Source organism: Acartia tonsa, chromosome 5, assembly GCF_053477335.1.
Source record: "Acartia tonsa isolate MP-2025a chromosome 5, ASM5347733v1, whole genome shotgun sequence".
Lineage (NCBI taxonomy): Eukaryota > Metazoa > Arthropoda > Copepoda > Calanoida > Acartiidae > Acartia > Acartia tonsa.
Window position 1 is genome coordinate 53,964,912 of NC_137264.1, and position 20,509 is coordinate 53,985,420.

The 20,509-nt window shown below is 33.8% G+C and overlaps 1 protein-coding gene across 1 annotated transcript in view; it reads right to left on the minus strand.

Annotated features, from left to right (window-relative positions):
* The window catches only part of LOC145320206 (uncharacterized), a 106,024-nt gene extending 90,304 nt beyond the window's left edge, over positions 1-15,720 (minus strand). Inside the window, exons 1-8 of the mRNA XM_080162645.1 lie at positions 15,612-15,720; positions 13,406-13,463; positions 11,671-11,748; positions 11,012-11,070; positions 6,351-6,485; positions 5,455-5,520; positions 4,356-4,664; positions 3,536-3,667 (exon numbers count right to left, since the gene is read on the minus strand). Of these exons, the coding sequence (XP_080018771.1) occupies positions 3,536-3,667; positions 4,356-4,664; positions 5,455-5,520; positions 6,351-6,485; positions 11,012-11,070; positions 11,671-11,748; positions 13,406-13,463; positions 15,612-15,694 (920 nt within the window). The 5' untranslated portion in view covers positions 15,695-15,720. The remainder of the gene's footprint in view (positions 1-3,535; positions 3,668-4,355; positions 4,665-5,454; positions 5,521-6,350; positions 6,486-11,011; positions 11,071-11,670; positions 11,749-13,405; positions 13,464-15,611) is intronic.
* Between the last annotated feature and the right edge of the window lie 4,789 nt (positions 15,721-20,509).

Here is a 20,509-nt window from a genome sequence, read left to right on the forward strand (position 1 = left end):
AATTTTGACATGTTATAATTGATCTATAAATTTTCAACTTTTTATGATGATTACTGTCACAGGTAGGTACAATTTAGAAAGAATTTCAACTCTATAACGTTACCAGGAAGTCCGTACGTATTAGAATTCAGGGAAGGCGGGGATCATTGGCTGGAAATTTTAATGGTAATAAAAGTTTTTAAAACATTTGTTGGCTTAAAACATTGGGAACTTTTAATAAATCATGAATGGTAGCTTCAAACTAGCAATGTCCAAACTTATCAACCAATAATTTTAATCTACATATGGGGAAACCCCGAGACAGCAGAAAATGGCACCAAAAAAACGATTAAATAACCAATAAGAGGCGAGTATATTTTTTACCATTGGTCAATTACAATGTATACTGGCCTCTCATTGGACAACTTTATTGTATGACGTCATTTTTTGGTGCCATTTTGCGCTGTCTCGGAAACCAACATTTGGGATTTACATGGAATTGTCTTATCCCTTTAGATCCCTAATTAGAATATGTTTTCGTATTAGTGCAACTGCTATAGTTGTTACTTCTATAAATGTAAAAACTTTGTGTATCATTAAAAACTTTTTAAAAGCGAAGCTTTTCTATAATTATGGTCGGTCCGTCCGTCCTTACGTCCGTCCGGAACGGATAGCTTCTTTTGTAATTTAGGCATGTTAAAATTGTCCTATCGATTTCAAACTTTGCATTGTGATTCCTGTAATAGTTAGGTACGATTTAGAAAGCGTAGCAACTCTATAATCATTACCAGAATGTCCGTACGTCCATTTTCAACATGTTTATTTTTTTACTTTTTTAACAACAAATTTTTATGTGATCTAATAATCCGATTGGTCTGATTTTTGGTATAATGATTCCTGGGACAACTAAGTACACTAATATAGACGAAGCAACTCTTTAATCAAGTCCTACAAATGTAAGTACGTCCATAAACATTTCCTGTATCAAACAGTTTTTCAACAAATTTACTTAAAATTTTGCTTCGACTCTTACACATTCATATTCTGATTATTCAGTTCTGACACTACAAGTGTTAATGTCCGTTTGTTCTACCGTTTCAGTGCTTCGATTTTATGGATGTTGTAATCCTTGTTTGTTATAGCTTAAGATATATAAGTTTTCCGGAATTTTAAGGTTAGGGGGAGATTTGAAATCTGCATCAAATTTTAAGGATTTTTTATAAAATTCGTTTTTTGTATAATTCTTTATCTAAAAGCGGAAATGCATTTTAAGTTAATTAATTTTGACCAATAGGATAGGTGGATTTTAAACTACCTGCGCTCTAATTGGTTGAATGATGTACGCCATCCAATCAGAGCGCAGATTTTTTAAATCCACCAATCACAGATGCCAAAATTAATTAACTTAAATTGCATTTCCGATTTTAGATAAAGAATTATAGAAAAAACGAATTTTATAAAAAAAATCCTCAAAATTTGATGCAGATTTCAATCTCCCTAACTTTAAAATTCCGGAAAACTTATATATCTTATTACTACTACATAATCCTTATATAAAAGAAATAGGATGTCTTTTTGTTGCCTGTCTGTCTGTCTGTCTGTCTGTCTGTCTGTAGCGTAGGGTCTCGCTAGCCAATGAACCGATATGGTTCTACTTTTCCTAGTATCTAAAGGGATAAGACAATGGCCGATAAATTGATGTTTATCCCCAATGTTAATACACAAAATTACCCCGTCTGTAGATTACTATTAGTGGTTGAAACGCTTTGACACTTAATAAACCAACAAATTAAAATCAATTAAAAGACCCGAAAGTTGTTATCCAACAAAACAAAACGTAGTTATAAACTTTGGGGACTAGTGTAATAAACAGCACAGTGTACCCCCTCTCTCTGTCCTTGACATAAAATCTGAGTGTTAAGCTTTGCTTTTATGAATGTTTTCATCCTTGTTCATTATAGAATTCTTAATGCAGAGTTTTCTTATTATTATTATTATTATTTGTCCAACTTTTAATTCAGTTTGTATTTACATATATACAATTTTAACAGGGATCTAAAGGGATAAGGCAATTGCTGATAAATTGATGTAAATTCCCGATTATGATACACAAAATAACTCTTCTGTAGATTAAAATCAGTAGTTTAAACGGTTGAACACTCAACTTAATAAATCAACCAATTAAAATTCACTAAGTCCCCAAAGTTGTTAAACCAACTAATAGAAAAACGTTAAAACTTTGGGTACTAGTGTAATAAACAGCCAATTGTCCCCTCTCTCTCTCTACAATGACAAGCATGGACACATCCATAAGTAGCAAAGCGCATAGATGGATGGCAAACGGACAAAGTGAGCTACAGAGCAGATGTTCAGAAGTCAAAAAAATGAAAATGTAAAATAACGAGACCATTATAAAAAAATAAATATGTACATCTATTTTTTAGCATGACCGACAGGCAGACAGATCAATTAAGTTCTATGTTATTGGGTATTTTTAACAAAAAAATATCTTGAATAAAAGCCGAAAAAATCACATTTCTTTCATAGAGCTACGATTGGACGGTGAGACAAAATGAATAATAGAGTTTCTCTGAAACTTATAAGGAATGGGGTGGTCATTGATAAATAGAATAGTTTTCTTTTAAGACTCGCAGGGGATAGGCATAGTAAAAAACTACCCCACCTTTACTTTTAAATAGATAAGGAAGGGGGGTTCAGTGCCACTAGGCTCCTCGTGGGAAATCACCAATAGTTTTAATCTACAGAAATAATACATCTATGAATATAGATGTATAACCAGACAACCATAGGCGTCCAAGGGGGGGGGGGTAATGGGGCGATTACCCCCCCCAAACGAATTTGGAGGTGCCGTAGGCACCCCCAAAATTTTTTTCATTTTACCCCCCCCCCCATTTTAAATTTACCCCTACCCTGGGGGTGCCGTAGGCACCCCCAACCATTTAGGAGGGGGTATTTACCCCCCCCAAACAATTTTGGGGGGGTAAATACCCCCCCAAAATAGAAAATCTCTAACAAAAAAAAATTTTGCGCGCTTCGCGCGCATTTTTAATACTAAATTTTTGATAAAATTTAACTTACCCCCCCAAAAATTTTACCCCGGGGGTAAATTTTGGGGGGGGTAAACAAATTTTACCCCTGCCAAAAAATTTCAAGGGGGGTAATTACCCCCCCCAAGCAAATTTTACCCCCGGGGTAAAAATTTTGGGGGGGGTAAAAAAATTTGCGGCGCGCTTCGCGCGCCATTTTACCCCCCCCAAAACCGAATTACCCCCCCCTTAGAAAAATTTTACCCCCCCCAAAATAAAAAGCTTGGACGCCCCTGCAGACAACTTCTTGGAGACCTTTTGCCTGCTATCAATAAGTTTGTTTTTTCTTTTTTTTTGCAGCGTTTTGGCTGATTTTCACCCTTTCCCCCTCTATTGATTTACTCTATTACAGAAAGGATAATTTTTATTATCAAAGGGGTAAGTATTTTAATTTGTATCGTCTTAATGTCTTAACCCTTATAATCCGTGAAAACATAAAAGTAATGTACCTGGAATGCGCCTTGGAACAGCTGTCCACCAGCCGTTTCAGAACAGCCAAACAGGTTCTGAATGATGAGAGGAAGGGATGTGAACTTATCAACACCAGGGAGGTCAACACCTGTTTCCGGCGGTTGTGTCGTCTGAAACATAAATGAAAAAATCTTTAGAGGATGGTGAAATATGAATATCAGATTTGGAAATATTTTACTGTCCAATGTCCCCTCCCTCCCTGGAAAGGCATTTTAACTTTAGGCTGCCGCAGCCATAAATCAAGATATTTTCTTTAAAATTGTTCTCAGTAAGAGCATAAATCCTTCAATTTTTGGTGCTGTACACCAAAAACAAGGATGACAACATCCATAAAAGCGAAGCTCTGAAAATTGTAGGAAAAACGAACATTAACTCGTAACAAAATTGTAAGTAAATTTGTTGCAACAACTGAAGGAGACACTAACATTTTAAGGACTTAATTATAAAGATGCTTCGCTTCTATAATTGTACCTTGTTGTAATAGGAATCAGTATTCCAAAATTCAGTTAAATAGAATAATTATATCACATAAAAATTGTTGTTGAAAAGGTTTAAAAAATCTACTTGTTTTGAATGGATGCACTAACTTTCTTGTAACGATTTTAGAGCTCATGCTAAGTTTGAAATCGATAGTACAATTCTAACTTGTCTAAATAAACGAAAAGAGCTAACCGTTACACAATAAAGCCAACCGTTCCAGACGAACGGACCGACCCTAATTATAGAAAAGGCTTTGCTTTCAAAAAATATATATGTAAAGCCTTGATGAACAGTCCCTTACTTAGACCAATAGTTTACCTGGATCTATGGCTGGTCTGTCGGCCCAACTCGGGGGGCGGTTGTGAATCTCCGCCGCTATTTCTGCAATCCCGCCTCTTTTTCCTCCTGGAAGCTGACCCGCTGCGCGACGCTTCCTCAACGGTCAAATTGGACAGGTACTGGCACGACCCACCCCCCTTCTCCTGTCCCTCAATGATGCTACCGGGCGGCCCGACACCTTGGTGGGGCCCTCCCCTTTGTTGTGGTTGTTGGTGGGGAGGGGCGGAGTAGCGCCCCTGAAGGTCTTTGTGGCGCCGCGGGTGTAAGTCCCCTCGTCTTGGTTCACTTCTAAACATTAATTTTGTTTTTCAATAACAACATAACTTTTGGAACTTTGATTTAACAATAAATATACATTCTAAAACCCTATTGGGATGTTTCCTAATAACTCAATTATCTCAGTTTTATATAACAAGCATTTTGTTAATTAAAATTTTCTACATTTTGGGACAAACCCTAAACTGCCCCAGTTTGAGCAAGACGATTCCAGTAACGTCATATACGTTTCGGGAAAGAAAAAGGGAAGGGGGGGGGGGGTAGAAAATCTCTTCAAAAGAGATGGGAGAAAAGAGATTTTCTTCCCCCCTTCCCTTTTTATATGACGTCACAGGAATCGTCTTGCTCAAAACTGGACAGTTTGGGGTTTGTCACATTTTGGGTATTTTATTAATCTTAAATGGTTGGTACCATACAAGCAGTGTCCTTATTTTTTAACCAATAATCTACAGATGGGGTAATTTTATTTATCATCATTAAGGATGTTTAACAAATTATCTTCCATTGTCTTATCCCTTGATATCCCTGAATTAGGGTTGGACTGGATACTTTTTTGGCCAGATACCGGATACCGGATATCCGGCAGATTTCTAATGCCGGATATCCGGTTCCAGTCGGATATCTGGCCAACGTTCGATATCCGGCAATTTACCGGATATTTGGCCGGATAACCGGATATCCGGCGTCAAAAATCAGCCGGATATTATGTAACCGGATAGTTTTAATATCCGGTATCCGGCCGGATATCCGGCCGGATAAACGGCCAGACCGGATATCCGGCCCAACCCTACCCAGAATTTACCTGTTGTCATCATCCCTGTCCTTATCACTATCACTGTGGCCTATGGTTGACTGACTTCGGTAATCACTGAAATTATTTATTTTTCGCATCGTATTATAAACAACTTTCTTCGAATATGAAAATAATATAATATTAAAACCAGGTTTTTTAGCCCCGAGTTGCCGAAGGCACGGCTAACAAAACTGGTTTTGATATTATGATTGTACATTTTTATATTCGTAGAAAACTGGATATAATAGAAGCTATACATAATTTTTTAGTATGGCTGAGAACCGGCTCTAATCTAGCGGACATTATTCGGTTTCGAAAACATACTGGAATAAAAATATCAATTTGTTCAGTGGCGATTGGCGTAAATTTATTCTCGGGAATAACAATCAACATACCTAAAAGTCCGACATCATCCCTTTTGACTGTTTTTGGCGTTGTGTCAAAGGGGTGTTGACCCTTGTCATGGGGATTCGACACCTAGAGTCGTGTAACTACCATCTTTAACGGGGCGGAGGGGTGGAAACTATCTATCTATACCTGACACAGGACATAGTAGCCATACTATCTATCTATCTATACCTGGAGAATGCAGAATCAGCACTCCTGACATCCTCTGTATGGCAAGCAGAACCATTGCCACTGTCACAGGAGGTAGTAGCCATACTTTCTATCTATCTATACCTGTCACAGGACATAGTAGCCATACTATCTATCTATCTATACCTGGAGAATGTAGAATCAGCACTCCTGACACCTTCTGTATGGCAGGCAGACCCTTTGCTTCTGTCACAGGACATAGTAGCCATACTATCTATCTATCTATACCTGTCACAGGACATAGTAGCCATACTATCTATCTATCTATACCTGTCACAGGACACAGTAGCCATGCTATCTATCTATACCTGGAAAATGCAGAATCAGCACTCCTGACATCCTCTGTATGGCAAGCAGAACCATTACCACTGTCACAGGAGGTTGTGGCCATGCTCTCTGCACTTAATACTGTTCCTCGGAAGAAGTTCAAACAGACACCAAACCTGGATAAAAAATTCATAATCTTAATCTAAAACTTTTTATAAAGATTCTTGTGGTGATAGGGTACAATAATGTTGATCAGAGTTTTAATTATGCTCTATTAAATAAGTTTGGAATAGTCCTACGAATCGCCCCATAAGGTGCGATGTTACGAAAGGGACTATACCCAATAAGTTTTATAAGTAACTTTTGCATAATTAAGTCCACATTTTATGTAAAACTTAAAATACTGATTTCTAAAATGATTTGGTCCAAAGTTTTAAGCATACATACCTTACTTTAGAATATATTTGTTAACATAAAGATCCTATTTTATCATATAATATGAAAATTCTAGAAATAGCAAACATTGTTTACTTTTGTTAGATTAATTGAAAGTAATAAATCTTAATTTGAACATATTTAGGGCAATGGAATTTATGACGCATAAAAGAAAATTTAGCTTTTTATCAAAAATTTCAAAATCCACGAAAGCTTTCAATAATAAAGATTCAATTTTGGTTACAGATTTTATTTTATAATTATTATTTTCAAGGATACTTTCATCCTTGTTTTTTATTATTAATGATTAAAAATATAATAAAGCTAAGTAAAAAAGTTACTAATATGTATTAATATTAATTATAAATATAAAATATTATCTTATCTTAATCCTTAGACAAAGAAAAGTTATAATATCTACATTCATATACACTTTTTTACATTTTTTTTATTTCTACAGTAAGACCCACGAAAAAGTATCTTTTAGGGTTTACAGCCCTTTTTAAAAGCGAAGCTTTTCTATAATTAGGGTTGGTCCGTCCGTCCGTACGTCCGTCCGTCCGTCCGAGATAGATAGCTTTTATTCGTTAATTTAGGCATGTTAGAATTGTCCTATCGATTTCAAACTTTGCATGATGATTCCTGTAGGAGTTAGGTACGATTTAGAAATCGTAGCTACTCTATAATCATTACCAGAATGTCCGTACGTCCATTTTAAACATGTTGATTTTTAACTTTTTTGACAACAAATCTTTATGTGATCTAATTATCCGTTTGATCTGATTTTTGGTATACTGATTTCTTGGACAACAAAGTACAATATTATAAGCGAAGCAACTCTATAATCAAGTCCTAAAAATGTAAGTATGTCCATAAACATTATCCTGTATCAAGCAGTTTTTCAACAAATTTACTTACAATTTTGCTTCGAATCTTATACATTTATATTTTGATTATTCAGTTTTGACACTATATAAGTGTTCATGTCCGTTTGTCCTACCGTTTCAGTGCTTCGCTTTTATGGATGTTGTCATCCTTGTTTCTTAATGTATCATCAAAAGTGGCATATGTTCTTGTTCTCTATACATTTTCACACAAGAATATACAAAAATTTAATGTTTACCTACATTAACAACGGACATTTTTAAAGCTAAAGTTTTGAAAAAGTGACTGAGCAAAAAGTAACTTTTTACATGAAACGACTTTTTTAACAAAATCAAAGTACAAATACTTTTATTTTTTGTTACTAGCAGAATCTTTATACAAAAGTGTAATAAAAAATTTAGGTTTTAAGTAAAGCATTTTTTACACATTTTTGGAGTCTTTTTAGGTTAATTATATTTTGAAAAACTTACTTATATGGCAAAATCATTTTAGATAAAACAACCAAATCAATAATTATGAATATAACAAGAAATTAGGATCTACTGCAGTTCACGGTAAAATATTGTTGGTAAGCAATATTTCCAAAAAATCTATGAATTTTAAAGGCTGCTATCTGCTAAACGGCTGAACGTACAGATCATGCCCGCACACTGTCTTAAGCGGCATAAGAAGGCCTACAAATAATCTGGAATAGTCATAGATCAATAATGCATAATTATCTCGCAGTGCAGAGAAATGCGCGATGAAGACCTATTTTACTTTTTTTTTCTTCAGTGAAACTTTCCCTGTGCATAATTGGATCTTGGCTATTCCAGATTATTTGTAGGCCTTCTTATGCCACTTAAAATGGTGTGCGGGTATGATCTGTACATTCAGCCGTTTGGCAGGTAGCAGCCTTTCAAATTCATAGATTTTTGGAAATATTGCTTACCAGCAATGTGAACACAAAACTGTTTGTATCTATCAATCCATCTTTCTATCTATTTATCTACTTATCTATCTATCTATCTATCCATATGTCTATCTGTCTATATATATACATATATTAATACCTAGTTATACCAGAATCCTTGTCTGTTAATGTGAACACAAAACTGTTTGTATCTATCAATCCATCTTTCTATCTATCTATCCATATGTCTATCTGTTTATCTATCTATCTTAATACCTAGTTATACCAGAATCCTTGTCTGTTAATGTGAACACAAAACTGTTTGTATCTATCAATCCATCTATCTATCTATTTATCTACTTATCTATCTGTCTATCTATATATCTTAATACCTAGTTATACCAGAATCCTTGTCTGTTAATGTGAACACTAAACTGTTTGTATCTATCAATCCATCTTTCTATCTACTTATCTATCTATCTATCCATATGTCTATCTGTCAATCTATCTATATTAATACCTAGTTATACCAGAATCCTTGTCTGTTAATGTGAACACAAAACTGTTTGTATCTATCAATCCATCTTTCTATCTATCTATCCATATGTCTATCTGTTTATCTATCTATATTAATACCTAGTTATACCAGAATCCTTGTCTGTTAATGTGAACACAAAACTGTTTGTATCTTTCAATCCATCTTTATATCTGTTTATCTACTTATCTATCTATCTATCTATCTATCTATCTATCCATATTAATACCTAGTTATACCAGAATCCTTGTCTGTTAATGTGAACACAAAACTGTCTGTATCTATCAATCCATCTTTCTATCTGTTTATCTACATATCTATCTATCTATCCATATGTCTTTCTGTCTATCTATATATATCTATCTATCTGTCTATCTATCTATATTAATACCTAGTTATACCAGAATCCTTGTCTGTTAATGTGAACACAAAACTGTTTGTATCTATCAATCCATCTTTCTATCTATCTATCTATCTGTCTATCTATCTATATTAATACCTAGTTATACCAGAATCCTTGTCTGTTAATGTGAACACAAAACTGTTTGTATCTATCAATCCATCTTTCTATCTGTTTATCTACTTATCTATCTATCTATCCATATGTCTATCTATCTTTCTATCTATATTAATACCTAGTTATACCAGAATCCTTGTCTGTTTATCTACTTATCTATCTATCTATCTATCTATCTGTCTATCTATCTATATATTAATACCTAGTTATACCAGAATCCTTGTCTGTTTATCTACTTATCTATCTATCTATCCATATGTCTATCTGTCTATCTATATATATTAATACCTAGTTATACCAGAATCCTTGTCTGTTAATGTGAACACAAAACTGTTTGTATCTATCAATCCATCTTTCTATCTGTTTATCTACTTATCTATCTATCTATCTATCTATCTATCTATCTGTCTATCTGTCTATTTATATATCTATCTATCTACTTATCTATCTATCTATCCATATTAATACCTAGTTATACCAGAATCCTTGTCTGTTAATGTGAACACTAAACTGTTTGTATCTATCAATCCATCTTTCTATCTATTTATCTACATATCTATCTATCTATCCATATGTCTTTCTGTCTATCTATATATCTATCTATCTGTCTTTCTATCTATACTAATACCTAGTTATACCAGAATCCTTGTCTGTTAATGTGAACACAAAACTGTTTTTATCTATCAATCTATCTTTCTATCTATTTATCTACTTATATATCTATCCATCCATATGTCTTTCTGTCTATCTATATATATCTATCTATCTGTCTATCTATCTATATTTTAATACCTAGTTATACCAGAATCCTTGTCTGTTAATGTGAACACAAAACTGTTTGTATCTATCAATCCATCTTTCTATCTATTTATCTACTTATCTATATCTATCTATCCATATGTCTATCTGTCTATCTTTATATCTTAATATTTAGTTATACCAGAATCCTTGTCTGTTAATGTAAACACATAACTGTTTGTATCTATCAATCCATCTTTCTATCTACTTATCTATATCTATCTATCTGTCTATCTGTCTATCTATATATATTTTAATACCTAGTTATACCAGAATCCTTGTCTGTTAATGTGAACACAAAACTGTTTTTATCTATCAATCCATCTTTCTATCTATTTATCTGTCTATCTATCTATCTTAATACCTAGTTATACCAGAATCCTTGTCTGTTAATGTGAACACAAAACTGTTTGTATCTATCAATCCATCTTTCTATCTATTTATCTACTTATCTATCTATCTATCCGTATGTCTATCTATCTATCTATATATATACTAATACCTAGTTATACCAGAATCCTTGTCTGTTAATGTGAACACAAAACTGTTTGTATCTATCAATCCATCTTTCTATCTATTTATCTACTTATCTATCTATCTATCCGTATGTCTATCTATCTATCTATATATATATTAATACCTAGTTATACCAGAATCCTTGTCTGTTAATGTGAACACAAAGCTGTCTGTATCTTTAGTCTAAAATAAAAAAATATTTGTATATAAAGATCACAAGAATGGCTGATGGAATTAAAAAGAAAATTCTAGCAGACAAACGCCTTTGGTTATTTCTGGTTATATACGAAATAAATTTATAGTATAGATGTATAACAAGACAACTACCTGGATCCCCATGTTAAGGACCTTTTTCGTCTGCTAGCAAATTGACATATGCTTTATATTTTACGAACGAAGAATTTTTTACACCTTATGTATCAAAATATGTAAACCTTGTAAACAAAACTGAAGTGTCGACCTTACCCTTTGCTTTACTAATATGCCTCTAGGGGCGTAGCCGCTAGTAATTATTGATATTGCTAATCAAGGTTAAATTACGTAGATATAATTAATTAGTTATCCTTACTTTTTTTTATGTTCGTATATTTAATTACGTATATTAGATTATTGATTTATAGGCTTGTATTTATTCAGCATATAATATACTACAGGGGCGTCCAAAGTGGGGGTGATTTTTAATTTGTCCCCCCCCCCCCAATTTTTTTTTAAATTGGACGTCCTTGCCTATATGATATAAAGATTAATGGGCTCTCGACAACTAGCGTAATTGTAATTATTTACCTGTGGCCGTCTGCAGGAAGCAAAAGTACATCCCTCTGGTTGACAGAAATACGTCATGTCTTTTGGAAGCACAAAATCCTTAAAAAAATATATATGCATTAAACTTATGTGACTGTGAACACCTCAAATTATAATCTTTTATACCTTAGTTTTACGGATAATATACGTATATCATTTCATTTTTTTTAAAAATATTTAGAGTATGGGGAATGCCTTGGCCAATAAACAGGCACAACTCATTACTAGGCACAGTTATGACTTCTCAGACAAAGGTTGTGAAATCAAAAGGTTATCCTAACATCCACAAGTGGGTAACAGGTAGTAATGGCTACGAATCTGGTTCATATCCGCAGGAATAATAAAACTTAAAGATTATGTATCGCGTCGTATTATAGAGAAATTTCACTAACTTAAAAGAAAAATCAACCCCTGTTTTGTTAGCACGGGCCTTCGGCCCTTTAGGGCCAAATAAACTATATATAATCCTATGATTTTCCATTTTACTACCTGTGAGAGTTATAAAAGTCCCTCAACAGATTATGACGCCATACGATAGAATAGCCAACGAGAGGCCAGTATACACTGTAATTAACCAATGGTAAAATTAATGCTGGCCTCTCATTGGTAAATTCTATCGTATGACGTCATAATCTGTGGTGGGATTATAATCATCTTCCTGTCTGTCATTAACAAGATGTGAGAATAGTTATTTCTCGCATCGTATTATAAACGTCTTTTCGCCCCTAGGTGCCGTAGGCACAGGCTAAAAAAATTGGTTTTAATCTTTTGATTGTACATTTTTATATTCGTAGAAAGCTGGATATTATACGATGCTAGATATAGTTTTTTTTCGTATGGATGAGAACCGGTTCCTATCCACCGGATTCGAATAAATACGAGAGATAATTATTCTTGAATTAAGATAGTATGTATACATTAATTTCGTGATCATATATAATTATTTTAATAATAATATCATTTAAGATAAGTTTAAAGCTTATATAAAAGTAGTTTTGTCTTTGATTTTGTTTAAAACCAAAGGGCAACACTTTTAAAACGTTAATCGGTATTTTCCGAGCAATGATTACACCCCCTTAATTTTGAAAAATGTAAATCAAGGGGATAATCATAATCAACAAAGCCCAATCTGTCCTACTTTTGATTCCTGTGTGGCGTCATAAAAATGAGGGACTATTCATCTCTCTTTTAGAGGTTTTCTTTTCCACTTCTCATCTCATCTCCCTCATTTCTATGACGTCACATGAATCAAAAGTAGGACAGATTGGGCTTCGTCCTCATAATCATTACTATGACAATTCTAATATATTTAGAACAAATTACAGTTTCCACGCTTTTCTTTTTCTTTGTAAATTTTAACCCTTGTAATTATATTTTCTTTATGAATCTTTATGAATGACCGATACATTGATGTACATCCCCAATGATGATAAACAAAATTACTAATTTAGTAGATTAAATTATTGGCTAAAGAGTTTTGACTATCTATCTATCTACCCATCTATCTATCTATCTATCTATCTATATATCTATCTATCTATCTATCTATCTATCTATCTATCTATCTATCTATCTATCTATCTATCTATCTATCTATCTATCTATCTATCTATCTATCTATCTATCTATCTATCTATCTATCTATCTATCTATCTATCTATCTATCTATCTATCTATCTATCTATCTATCTATCTATCTATCTATCTGAGTACCTACCCTATGATCAGTGGCTGGGTATCTTCTTAATAATTCTGGTGTTTGGGTGCTACAGTTTCTATAAAAAAAATACATTACAAATTAAACGTTTAATTTGGTCTTTTAGAAGAAAAAAACTTTAACTGTGAATGAAATTTATTTGGTAAGAATATTAATAAATAGCATTTTAAAAATTATCAGATAGCATTTCTTATTTTCAAATAAAAACCATTTTTAAATTTAAAATTTTTGGGGATATTTTATTAATCTTATTTGGAAGCTTCATATATCTAGGGATGGTTTTGGGCTTTTCTTAAAATTACCTAAATCTATTGTTTACAATAGATCAATTATTACCATTTATTTAGACCACTGCTTTCTAAAACTTTTAAAGTTTATATTTTTTGAGGCATTGACAAGTAAAATGTGCTTACAAGTATTAATATAATTTGTTATTATAAATTTCTGGATCATACAAAGAAAACGATGTAGCGGGTTCATTCGTATTTTCACAGTAGCTTTTGATATGTTATTATAGGGTAGGTAAATTGTTATGATTGTAACAGGATGTCTTTGTGTCTGTCTGTGTGTTTGTAGCGAAAGATTTCGCTAACCGCTGAACTCAATTCCCCTGAGAATCTGCCTGCCCGTAGGAAAAAAGAACACACCCAAAATAAATTTTTTACTTCTAAAAATAAAAGGGTATGGTCCCTTTCGTGACAACGCCGCTTAAGGGGCGTTTCTTTGTATTTTCACTGTAGCTTTTCTCATATTTCTAGCCCCTGAGGGGGGCTCTAACCCTGCGGGGCAATCACCTAACCCAATATAACCTAACCTATCAAAAGCCATTTTCAAAATACGCTGAATCGCACGAAAGGGACTATACCCCAAATAAAACTAAAAGTGAAATTACCCTAGAGTAGGGGAATAGCCAATAGCTGTGAAAAAAAAAGAAATGCCTTAATGTACAAACGGGTTCAACACATCTAGGTTAACTCCAATGTTTCTTGATAATCTTGTCATTAATTTTGAATCCCGTTGCCATTTCAATATTTGCATAATAATCAGGGACTTTCAGGGATAAGACAATGGACGATAAATTGTTGTACATCCCCAATGATGATGAATTGGTGTTATGATTCGGACATTGCTATTTTGAACCAATCAATCAAAGTTCCTGATTATAAGCAAGGATGACAACATCCATAAAAGCGAAGCTCTGAAATGGAAGGACAAACGAACATTAACACTTGCAGATTGTCAGAACTGAATTAGCAGAATATTAATGCATCAATACAAACAATATTGTTAGTAAATTTGTTGCAAAACGGCATAAATAGATGATACTGTTTAAGGACATACTTACATTTTTGAGACTTGTTTATAGAGATGCTTTGCTTATAACATTGTACCTTGTTGTAACAGAAATCAGTTATAAAAAATCAGAAGAATTAGATAATTTTAACATACAAAAATTTGTTGTCAAAAAAGTTAGAAATCGACATGTTTAAAATAGACGTACGGACATTCTGGTATTGATTATAGAGTTGCTACGCTTTCTAAATTGTACCTAACTACTACAGTAATCATCATGCAAAGTTTCGAATCGATAGGACAATTATAACCTGTTTAAATTAACGAAAAGAGCTAACTCTCTGTGACGGACGTACGGACGGACGGACGTACGGACGGACGGACGTACGGACGGACGGACCGACCCTAATTATAGAAAAACTTCGCTTTTTAAAAATGAGTACCATATTAATTTACAGTCCAATATCCCCTCCCTCCAAGTTAACAATACCTATAGCCAGAGCCTGGCAGATGTAACTAAATTAGGCCGCATTTTATCAGCAGCAAACTACAAATCATTAAACATATATTTATAATAATAATATACATGGTATCAAATAAAAGTTTTTGGGTATAGTCCCTTTCATGACAACGCCTCTTATGGGGCTTTTCGTCGTATTTTCATAATAGCTTTTGAGAGGTTAGATTAGGTTAAGTTAGGTTACCCCGCATGGTTAGGCAATTGGCCCTGCTGGGGCTAGAAAAAGAAGGAGAAAAGCTACTGTTAAAATACGATGAAACGCCCCTTAAGAGGCGTTGCCACGAAAGGGACTTCACCCAAGTTTTTCCTCACACAAAGGTCGAAGGACACTTGTACAATGACATGCACTGTTTATAGAGCATCTGCGCCGATACTGCAGGCAAGCTCTACTACCTGTTTGGAAGTTTATTGTTTCCAACAATACAGATATAATCCAGCAGTCTGGGGCAGGACACCCTACCATGGGAGTCAACCATTTTTTTTTACTTCTATTTTTTAATCTGAAAAAAATTTATAAAATTTTGTTATTCTTAAATCAAGTAGAAAAAAAATTGGTAAATTTTATTCCAGTATGACTGCAAAACCGATTAATATTCGCTAAGATAGAAACCGTTCTCAACCATTCTGAAAAATCATGTATAGCATCGTAGTACACACAAATTTTCACGAATATTAAAATAAAAATCATAAAATTAACACCAGTTTGGTTAACCCGAGTAATCAGCTTCTCGGGGCTAACAAGACTGGTTTTGATCTTATAATTTTCCATTTTAATATCCACGGAAATCTGTCTATAATACGATGCGATAAGTACCTATTAACGTTTATATTTATATGTCTGTCTGTCTGTCTGTCTTTAAGACAGTCTGTACCACAAGTTCTTGCTACATACCAAGATAATTTATATATATCTTATATAATATGGGTCCAAGAAAATTGTTTGTTTTTTAATCTATTTTTAGGGAGTGTACCTTCATCCTCTCTAAATAAATTGCCCCTAAAAAAAAGATGTAGTATAGTTATATGGTATAATTATGTGGGTACTGTCAAATTAGCTAGGTAAAAAAGGATGACAAAATCCATAAAAGCGAAGCTCTGAAACGGTATGACAGACGAACATTAACATTAGAGTCAGAACTGAATATACAAAATAAGAATATATATGTTTTGACAAAATTTTACGTAAATTTGTTGCAGAATTTCTTAAATACAGAATACTATTTAAGAATATTTTTATGACTTGATTATAGAGATGCTTTGCTCATAATATTTTACCTTCTGTAATTGGAATCAGTAATCCAAAAATAAGATCAATCGGATGATTTTATCACATAAAAATTGTTGTTAAAAAAGTTAAAAAAAAACATATTTAAAATGGACGTACAGACATTCTGGTAACGATTATAGAGTTGCTACGCTTTCTAAATCACACCGAACTACTACAGGAATCATCATGCAAAATTTGAAATCGATAGGACAATTCTAACATGTCTAAATTTTTTTTAAAAGTTATCAGTCACGGACGGACTGACGGACTGACTGACCCTAATTATAGAAAAGCTATGCTTTTAAAAATAGATGTTCAGATATGATAATTTTGCAAGATACCCACACAAACTCTAACTAACTAATATGACAATGTTGACTAGAGACCCAGGTAGGGAGGGGACACCAGACTGAAAATTATTCTGGTTCCCAAAGTATTATAATTACTATCTCTAATTCTTCGTCTTAAATCTTTGGGTACTTGATTGGTAATTGAAATCTAAAGATGGGTTAATTGGGGGTATGAATTAATCTATCTACCATTGTCTTATCCCTTAAAATTCCTGGTAGAGACATGATGTCCTTCCATTAGTATTCTACACAAGAATTCAATTCCACACAAAGGAGTTCTCACAATCTACACAAAAAATATTCTACACAAGAATTCAATTCCACACAAAGGAGTTCTCACAATCTACACAAAAAATATTCTACACAAGAATTCAATTCCACACAAAGGAGTTCTCACAATCTACACAAAAAATATTCTACACAAGAATTCAATTCCACACAAAGGAGTTCTCACAATCTACACAAAAAATATTCTACACAAGAATTCAATTCCACACAAAGGAGTTCTCACAATCTACACAAAAAATATTCTACACAAGAATTCAATTCCACACAAAGGAGTTCTCACAATCTACACAAAAAATATTCTACACAAGAATTCAATTCCACACAAAGGAGTTCTCACAATCTACACAAAAAATATTCTACACAAGAATTCAATTCCACACAAAGGAGTTCTCACAATCTACACAAAAAATATTCTACACAAGAATTCAATTCCACACAAAGGAGTTCTCACAATCTACACAAAAAATATTCTACACAAGAATTCAATTCCACACAAAGGAATTCTCACAATCTACACAAAAAAATAAGGATGGCAACATTCATATATATAACCAAGGGATCTACAGGAATAAGACAATGGCCGATAGATTTATATACATTTCCAATAATGATACACAAAATCATAGACGTCCATTTTTTTTTTTTTTGGGGGGGGGGGGTAAAAATTTGTTAAGGGGGAGGTAATTCGTTTTTGGGGGGGTAAAATGGCGTGCGAAGCGCACCGCAAATTTGCTTTGGGGGGGGGGTAATTACCCCCTCTGAAATCTGTTAGCAGGGGTGAATTTAAAATACCCCCCCCCCCAAATTTTCCCCCGTGGAAAAATTTTTTTTCGGGGGGTAATTTAAATTTTATTAAATATTTAGTATTAAAAATTTTTTTTTATTAGAGATTTTTTATTTTGGAAGGGGGGTATTTACCCCCCTAAATTAGTTTGGGAGGGGTAAATACCCCCTCCTAAATGGTTGGGGGTGCCTACGGCATCCCCAGGGTAGGGGTAAATTTTAAATGGGGGGTACAGTAGCTCTTATCATGTCATGGAACCATAGAGAAAAAAATTAATGAGAGGAATCGAAGCAACTAGAAGACGAAAATAGGCAGTGGGCCTAGAGGCCTACTCAGCGCTGTTGCCGGGCTAAAATTTATTGCTATTCCACTACTTTTCAAATGGGAGGATTAAAAATTATTAAAAAAAATATTTTTTTACTTTTTACTATTTCCATATTTAGGGCAAGAATATTAGATTAGATATTTTCGTTTTAATGTTATAATTAAAAATTACATAGAATTTTATTTTTATTAAAAAAAATTTGTCCATGAATGATGAATCCTTCTATTTCTAAAAAGGGGGAAATTTTTTTCATAATGAACATTCAGCTGATTCTGACCGCCCACGGCTGTTTGTTAAATATCGCTTTTCTTTTTATTCACATTATTATTTATGATTGACTTACAAAAAGCCCTGGGCGGTATTTGATTTTCGTCTGCTTCTAAATTTAGGGATGGGGAAGTAGTATTTTACCATGAAAAAGGGGTGAGTATTCATCCTCTTATCCTTTTTCCTTATGCATGGAACTTTAGCAGATTTGTGTAAGCACCCAAAATACCTTACAGAAGCCTTTACCATGTCATAAAACTTTAGCAGCTTTGTGTAAACACCCTAACTACCTTACAGTAGCTCTTATCATGTCATGAAACTTTAGCAGCTTTGTGGAAACACCCAAACTACCATACAGTAGCTCTTATCGTGTCCTAAAACTTTAGCAACTTTGTGTAAACACTTAAACTACCTTACAGTAGCTCGTACCATGTCATAAAACTTTACTAACTACCTCACAGTAGCTCTTACCATGTCATAAAACTTTAGCAACTTTGTGTAAACACCCTAACTACCATACAGTAGCTCTTAATGTGTCCCAAAACTTTAGCAGCTTTGTGTAAACACTCTAACTACCTTACAGTAGCTCTTACCGTGTCATAAAACTTTAGCAGATTTGTGGAAATACCCAAACTACCATACAGTAGCTCTTATCATGTCCTAAAACTTTAGCAACTTTGTGTAAACACCCAAACTACATTACAGTAGCTCTTAACATGTCATGGAACTTTAGCAGATTTGTGTAAGCACCCAAAATACCTTACAGAAGCCTTTACCATGTCATAAAACTTTAGCAACTTTGTGTAAACACCCTAACTACCTTTCATTAGCTCTTACCATGTCATAAAACTTTAGCAGTTTTGTGTAAACACCCAAACTGCAATACAGTGGCTTTTATTGTGTCATAAAACTTTAGCAGCTCTGTGGAAATACCCAAACTGCCATACAGTGGCTATTATCGTGTCAAAAAACTTTAGCAGATTTGTGGAAACACCCAAACTACCATACAGTAGCTCTTATCGTGTCCTAACATTTGAAGCTTTGTGTAAACACCCAAACTGCCATACAGTGGCTAATACCGTGTCATAAAACTTTAGCAGCTCTGTGGAAACACCCTAACTACCATAGAGTAGCTCTTATCGTGTCCTAAAACTTTAGCAGCTTTGTGTAAACACTCTAACTATCTGAGATAAGATATTACCATGTTAAAAATCTTTAGCAGCTTTGTGTAAACACCCTAACTACCTTACAATAGCTCTTACCATGTCATAAAACTTCAGCAGCTTTGTATAAACAACCAAACTAACATACAGTAGCTCTTACCATGTCATGGAACTTTAGCCGCTCTGTGGAAACACCCAAACTACCATACAGTAGCTCTTATCGTGTCCTAAAACTGTAGCAGCTTTGTGTAAACACTCTAACTATCTGAGATAAGCTATTACCATGTTATATAACTTCAGCAGATTTGTGTAAACACTATAACTGTCTGAGAGAAGCTATTACCATGTCATAAATCTTTAGCAGCTTTGTGTAAACAACCTGACTACCTCTTTTCATCTCTCTCATATTACTACAAACTGGCAATCAAGTCGGAAATAAGAAAGAGGGTATTTAACGACAATTTTTAGCTGCTAACGGCCAAACAGCTGGGTATAAAGCATAACAATGATAGACAACGTAGGCTTTCCAGCTGTTTGGCCGCTAGCAGCAGCTTGTAAAACTTCCAAAAAAAAGGCTCTCAACAAGTATTTGCGACTTGATCTTAAAGTTTCAAACATAAAAATAACCATTTTGTCAAAATAAAACTAGAACTGTTCAAAACCAAACACACACACACACTCACACACAAACACATACACAGACAAATTCATCCTAAATCATCACAAATATATAACTCCAAGTTTGCAGGAAGGAAGGGGACAATGGGCTGTTTATTGCACTAGTCCCCAAAGTATTTTTATAACATTTCCTTATTTGATTGCTTAACAACTTCGGGTACTTTTAAGA